At 38.5% G+C, this 7,452-nt stretch overlaps 1 protein-coding gene across 3 annotated transcripts in view; it reads right to left on the bottom strand.

The window, feature by feature from the left end:
- ppp1r12a (protein phosphatase 1, regulatory subunit 12A) overlaps positions 1 to 7,452 on the bottom strand; it is an 83,669-nt gene that overhangs the window by 35,626 nt on the left and 40,591 nt on the right. For all 3 annotated transcript variants that reach the window (XM_016564123.1, XM_016564122.1, XM_016564125.1), the window contains exon 2: positions 3,129 to 3,259. In XM_016564123.1, the coding sequence (XP_016419609.1) occupies positions 3,129 to 3,259 (131 nt within the window). The remainder of the gene's footprint in view (positions 1 to 3,128; positions 3,260 to 7,452) is intronic.

Below are 7,452 nucleotides of genomic sequence, written 5' to 3'. Positions count from 1 at the left end.
AAAAACAAGTAATATATTTATATATAAATATATACTATAGTAGTCAACATTTGAAGTGGATCAAAACCTTTCATCAAAGTTGTCCTAAAACCAAAACAATACCCATTCTTGTCTTAGGAAAACTTTGATTAACTTTTTTGATCCACTTCAAATGTTGACTACTGTATAAATTAAAAGACATTTCTTTTTAAATGTATAGCAGAGTAATGAGGCAGCAACATATGATAGATAAGACGAACAAGAAAGTCTATTAATAATCTTGCGCAAAAGTATTATGATACTAAAGGCTACAAATACAGAGCGGCTCAAAGCGCTTATATGCGCATCCCGTGCGCAGAATAACTTGCTTGAAGCAAGTCACAGCGCACAGCATAGAGAAGTTCAAATACCAGTAGAAAGAATAGAAAATAGAATAGAAATATAGAATATAGAATAGAAATTGTTTGTAACAATTAGGGGTGCGCCGATCCGATACTAGGTATCGGTATCGCTCCGATACTGGCATTTTCTGTTGGATCGGGGTATCGGTCAGACGAGACCGATCCAAATCCGATATAGTGCGTATACTTGTCTTGTGATCTAACCAGATAATCCTGTAGAAATGTACACGATTTAGAAACAGCACGAAACTCCAGCAAGATAAATTCCTTTTATGCAAAACCATTTATCTTTATTTACAGATCAAGTATAACATTAGGAACATTTAATCATCTTGGAGAGAGTTTCATCGTCTTGACTGTCATAACCGAACGTGACACACAGTTTGAATGCTGAATGGAGGATGACAGACAGCCGCTGCGGAGAGAAGAGTTTACGTGAACTTGACTTAAATATTCATCTGTACCTCACATTAAACTATGGAAAAGCTTCAGAACACTTGAAATATAGTGCACGAAAACTTTATGGTGCTTTATAATGTTTTTGTGGCTTTCGTGGGGCTTAATAATAACACAGAATAGTATACGCACTATATCGGATTTGGATCGGTCTCGTCTGACCGATACCCCGATCCAGCAGAAAATGCCAGTATTGGAGCGATACTGATACTGAATATCAGATCAGCGCACCCCTAACTTTTTTGAAAAGCAAGTTGTGTTTCTTTTACTAAAACAGCCCTTGACTTTACTGTTCTTCAAAAACTTAGCATCTTGTTTGAAACTGATCATCGGCAATGCTTTGCTGAGATTATTAAAGAGGCAAAACTGATATATTCACCATCAATCCCAATCAAACGTATTGCAGGCCGGTCAGTATTTTACATAAAACAGGCTTATTTATACTAGCCAAGTGCCAAACTAAAAAAAATTTCATAATTGACTATTCGGTTGTTGAACGACTACCCAACTCAACTAGTCACCCTGACCCATCCTTCATTTACATATCTTAAGGTGTGTACACATTTATCATTGTTCTGCGAATCTTTGCGGGCAATACAGTCATTTTGAAAAAGAATACACACAATGAGGAATATTCCCTCACAGATTTAGCAATGGGTTGAAGTTGGTCAGGCAGATTTGCCGCAGTGACCAACAGAAAGCTGCTTGGTTTCACAGTGACTTCTGTTTGAGCTGTGCTTCATACCTTGCTACACTATTGACAATAGACAATGGTCCCTTTTTGCCTGTGAAATTTCACAATTGTGCCCGCACCTTAGGCCTAGGGGGTAAAATAAGCCATTTTAATATGGTTTTCAAGAAGAGAATTTGGAAAGTGTTCATTTACATGTGGTCAGTCATGTTAAATTTGTATATTTGTGCCTAATTTGTATATTTGAGTCATTAGGCTTGCGTTTCTCTGTTTTGCCATTTTGTACACAATTCCTATTTCGGATTCTGGAAATGTTAGTCCTATCAACAGACACTAAACAGGTCAGAGTACTCGCAATATTCAGGACAAAAGCAAGCCTGTTCTGTTTTACTGTTTGCCCTATTTAAAAGTCAGCTGATATTTTTTATTTTCTCTAGAGTGCTGTGTTCCCTATACAGATCTCGAGCCTCCAATATAGCTCAAATATGAAATTCAATAGTAAAAATGCCCACTGCATATAGAAGAGTGACACTGCCAACGAAGCAACCAAGAATTGTCCATGACAACAGTTATCATGATCGACGTGACATTATAAATCACATTGCAATCCCAGAACGCACAGCAACAAGCTAAGTGGAAAAAACACCCCCCACAGATTCAAAGTGGAGGATGAGGAAGAAAAAATACTGATTATGAATCAAAATTTATTCAATGAGCGCTCCTTTGTTTACAGCGGAAAGCAAGGAAACGCTTTAAGCGCCACCTGCTGGCAGAGAGTGAATCTGTTTCTCATTCAGCACATCTGCTGTTTCATGCAGATATTTTTATGTATTGTTTCACAAAACTGAAGTCAAACTATTCTGTTTTTGCTTCAAATTTCGAAATTATACAATCTAATTTAGATTAAAAACTGCTCATGTTGCATGTATCTTTGTTTGGATCATAAAAAAATAATAATCGTGAATCGAATCGAGAAATCAAAATTGTGAATGGAATCGTGAGTTGAGTGAATCGTTACATCCCTACTGAAAAGTATAGAAAAAAATTCTCATGTTCAGCGTTATTTGTGTGGCCTACAGAGGTCCTGTCCATATAGAGACTGTTCGAGTTTTATTAAAATTACTCATTGGTCTTCCATAGTAGCAAACCTTTAGATCAAAATAACCACAGTTCAATACCATGGTAAAAATGTAATTATATATTGAACTCTTGTTATCATTTTCTTGAGGAAAATTATATTGCTATGATTATTGTTATCGTTTTATCGCCCAGCCCTAATGCTTAATAAATAAAAGTATGGATTTCTCTTTTTTTTTTTTTACATTTCTTTAAACAAAATCCTTTGAACAGTAGTGTATATATCCATAACAAGACAATTTAGTGTTATTTAAACTGACTCCTTTGTTTTGCTTTTTTCATATTTTAATATTTAACGTCTGGGTCTGGGACAAAGGTAAATCAAAAAGTAGGTTTTAAAGTGGTAATATGACAAAGAAGTTAACATTTATTTGTGTTACTAAAAAGAATCAAACCCTGGGACATAAAACTGGCTGAAGATGAAGAAACACTTATGTTTTCTGTGGTGGGGAAATGGGACTTACTCAGCGATGTCGAGGTATCCGCAGGAAGCGGCAGCGTGAAGGGGAATCCAGCCTTCATTGTCGGGCTGGTTGATGCAGGCTCCATGCTCCACCAGGAAGGTCACCATGTCCACATTATCATCTATGCAGGCCTGGAAAAGAGAAGAAATTAGTTAACATCTAAGCAAGAGTACGGTCTAGCCATTTAGCATCTCGCAGAGTAAACCTTTTCAAATCATTGACCCTTTCAAAACAGTATTCATGCAATATTTAGGCTAGCATTTTAGTCTGGATTAAAAGCCTTAGCAAAACAGTTTCATAAACCCAAATGTGAGCTTCAGAGCCAAACATTAATCTTCAGTGGGAACCTATTCCTCTAAACAAAGACACATTATATAATCAGGTAACCAAAATGCCTTGAGGGAAATAAGGAGGTCTGTAAGTAACCACTCGATGAGACAAAAGAGCTTGAAATAGACTAGCGTTGTCACTACAGTGACTATATATACACAGTTCAAACGTTTGGGCTCAGTAAGATTTTAAGAAATAAATGCTTTTATTCAGTAAGGACCCATTGAATTGTACAAAAGTGACAGTAATATTTCACAATATTTCACCAAATTTACTGTACTTTTGTATCAAATAAATGCTGCTTTGTTGAAAAAAAAAAAAACAACTGACAGAAAAATATTAACTTCAGCCATTCAGTTTCAAATAAAATACTTCCTTCCTTCCTACAGTCGGCAGAGACAGTTTTTTGTCATGGCAATCGTGAACTGCCTAATTATCTTATGTTTTGAGCGGGGCTTTCAGTGCCCATTGTCAAACTCAAACACCTCACAGTCTAAACTCTGCGACCTTGACTAGTGTCCAACCTCGGTTCTCCATGTGCTCCCCTCTTGAACGGCTGCCCATAAAAGCTCCTGGTTGCCATGACAATACCATAGACAAAGAGGGAAACACACAAACCAGCCTCACGTTCAGGGCACACGACTATCTGGTTGAAATCCTTGCCCGAATTTGGCCTGTTTACAGTACCGCAGTAGAAACGTGTGGGCCTCTTTGCTCTTATCAGGGCCTTGTCAAGCTAGAAGTAGAGGAAACCAGGACTGTCCAAACAGCTAGCTTCAATGATTTTGAACACCTTTTACAGGTCTGATGTGGCTTTTTATTTTTTTTGTACACAGCCTTCATCATGAAATCAAAATGAAACAAAACACATTTAATCTGGAGAATTTTTTAGGGACATCCAAATACGCCTCGTGTCATTCGCTCGGCCTCGGGATAACGTGTCCTACCCAGTCCCCTTGAGGAAAGAAAACATTCCCTCTGCCCTCAAAACACAGCATGTTTATTATAAGCCAAACCCAGCCGTTCCCACAGCCCAACAATGGCAATCCCTTAATGGCTAAAATTGTTCAGGCCTGACAGGTGTGAGAGGCTGTGACCACATCAGGGAATGTAGAGCTGGTCTTTAAGCCATAAGACAGGGGAAATTACTCTCCTAAGAAAAGGACGACTCTAAACTAATTCAGTAAAGTGCTTCTGAGCTCCATGTTGGAGTCTCTGAGCACTTCTTGTATGTAGCATAGAGGGAAAAAAGCATTGTCAATTCCTTTCTGAACATGCACAGGGTAGCTATAAGAACGTCATCTGTGTGTAATGAAGACAGATTTGGTATGTGGGCGTCAAACTAATCCAGACAGACATGAGGAGGTCTGTTTTTTTTTTATCTGATGGTGCGGCTACACATTCAGGAGACATTTGAGAGCTAATCTGACTATTAATGTTAGTAATAATAGCAAGGATTACATCCAAATCCCACATTACTGATGGTCGTGGACAGGCATGTACAGAGACCACAGACATATACAACTGACTCAATAGCGAACAAGTCGCCACATCTCCATTCAAACCTCTTTGACGGAGCTGGAGAGAAGCATTTATTAGCACAAGATGCTGAGATACAGCAGATATATGCAGGTGCAGGTATGATGACCAACAGAAAGCTTTGGTTTGAATGAGACTTCAGTGTGAGCTGCGTTTCATACATTGCTAAACTATTGACGAAGCACCTTTTTTGCCAGCAAAATGTTGCAGAATTTTCACTAAGACCACATTTTAAAGGGATAGTTCACCCAAAAAGGAAAATTGCCCCATGATTTACTCACCCTCAAGCCATTCTAGGTGTATATGACTTTATTCTTACGAATACAATCGGAGCTATATTAAAAAATGCCCCAGCTCTTCCAAGCTTAATAATGGCAGTGAATGGGGATTTTAAAGCAAAATAAAATGCATCCATCCATTATAAAAAAGTGCTCCACACGGTTACTAAAGGCCTTCTGAAGTGAATGCACTTGATTTTGCTTCAAAATCTCTAACCCCATTCACTGCCATTATAAAGCTTGGAAGAGCCGGGACATTTTTAAATATAACTCCGATTGAATTCGTCTGAAAGAAAGTCATGTACACCTAGGATGGCTTGAGGGTGAGTTAATCATGGGGTAATTTTCATTTTTGGGTGAACTATCCCTTTAAGTTGAACTATAGCCAATAGTAATAATGCTCGTCTCAACACCTTTGGCCACAAGCTGAATTCCGCAGCTGACAGCCGTGTTGCCGTTAGTAAACAAGAAATCTGCAGAACTACCGAGATGAGCGACATTCAATTGAACTCAAAAGGATTCCTGTCTAAAATGTCAACAATAGACCACTTAAGCTGCTCTTAAGGAACAAGTGGTGAACTTCAATACACAAAAGCACCACAAATACATCCAAACAGCTGCTGATCTGCCTTGTAACCAAAAATGTCAGCACCATGCTGTGTAGGATCTGGTCTGTGACGCACTGCTAAAAATAGAGGGTTTCAGGCGTGCACAAGCCCAGTCTCGGTTTTATTCTTACAGCTGATGCCATGATGATAGATATGAGTAGTTCTGTTTTGATGGTACCGCATCTCACTTCTCGCAGACAGACCTATGCATGCAGAATTCAATCCACGGTTAAGTGAAAACTGTCTCAGCTGCCAACAGAGAATTTATATACTGCTGAGAAGGAGTTTAATTATTAGAGGCAGGATCAGTGTACAAAACACCCACCTTTAGTGGACTAAAGCTTGAGACCACAATAGAGAAACCCAAGAGAGGACAGTACTAAAGGCCATTTTATTCAGCGACACGCTTTCACTTTTGAATGACTGCAGATGCTTGATTCTGGAAGCAAACAAGGTTGTAGGCTTACAGATATAATCAAAGCATACACATTTATCATCTTATCTTCACTCAGCAAAGGTTATTATGGATGCTTATTGTAAAAACAATCTGAGCTGGGCCATAGAGCTTTTAAACAAAAGTCAATATTTGGAGCATTTTGACTGTTTGATATCTCAAGATTTAAGTATTTGCTCTAAAATACTTTAAAAGAGTAATTGTTTTTTCAATCAGAGAAGCCATCATTCAACCAAAGAGCCACTGTTGCAAAGTAGATTCACAATGTTTAGTTTAGTTTAGTTTAACGGTTTTAAATAATCACAATGTCACAATTACACAATGTTATTCCCTAAATTAACACAAGGAAGAATTAGATTAAACCATTTATTAGGGGTGTCGAAATTTATTTCTAATTCTACGATGCATTGCGATGCAGACGAGGACGATTCGGTATCGGTTCAGTAATAGACCATAACCGATTATAACGTACTGACGCTTTTCTGACGTCATTTGTCGCGGTAGCATACATTAGGCGCGTTCAGCTTGAAGCGCCGCTGCGCAGAATGATCAGTGTATGACATCAAGTACCGCAAGAGCGATAAAAGAGCAGACGGATCCTTATGCTTTCGAATCGCTCTCACGGTTGATGTCATACACCGATCATTCTGCGTAGCGGCGCTTCAAATCGAATGCGCCTAATGGCGGAGGGAGGCGAGACACGTGTGCGAGTAATCTGGCCACATTTCGGCTTTTATGAACAACCTGGTAAGCACAACCTGGAGAAGACACACGCTGTGTGTAAATTATGTCACGCACAATAAAATAAGCAGGGGGTAATACCACTAACTTGAGAAACCACGTCAGGTACAGTTCATATATCTGACTGCTTGTATTTTTTGACAAAATTGTATACATGAAGTAAAATTGAAAATTGAGGATGCAGTGCATCGTCAATGCATTGTGATGCATCGTGATACCGAATTTAATCGAATCGATGACATAATCGTAATCGAACCAAACCAAACCATGAGACCAGTGTAGGTTCACACCCCTACCATTTATATACATCAATAGTAATATTAACCAGCATACTAAATCATTTAAGCAAATAATCTTGAGTGAACATTCATGAA

This window comes from Sinocyclocheilus rhinocerous, unplaced genomic scaffold (genome assembly GCF_001515625.1).
Source record: "Sinocyclocheilus rhinocerous isolate Xijiao unplaced genomic scaffold, SAMN03320098_v1.1 scaffold1642, whole genome shotgun sequence".
NCBI lineage: Eukaryota > Metazoa > Chordata > Actinopteri > Cypriniformes > Cyprinidae > Sinocyclocheilus > Sinocyclocheilus rhinocerous.
The sequence above is the reverse complement of the archived record's forward strand: the minus strand, read 5'-3'. Positions and strand labels throughout refer to the sequence as shown.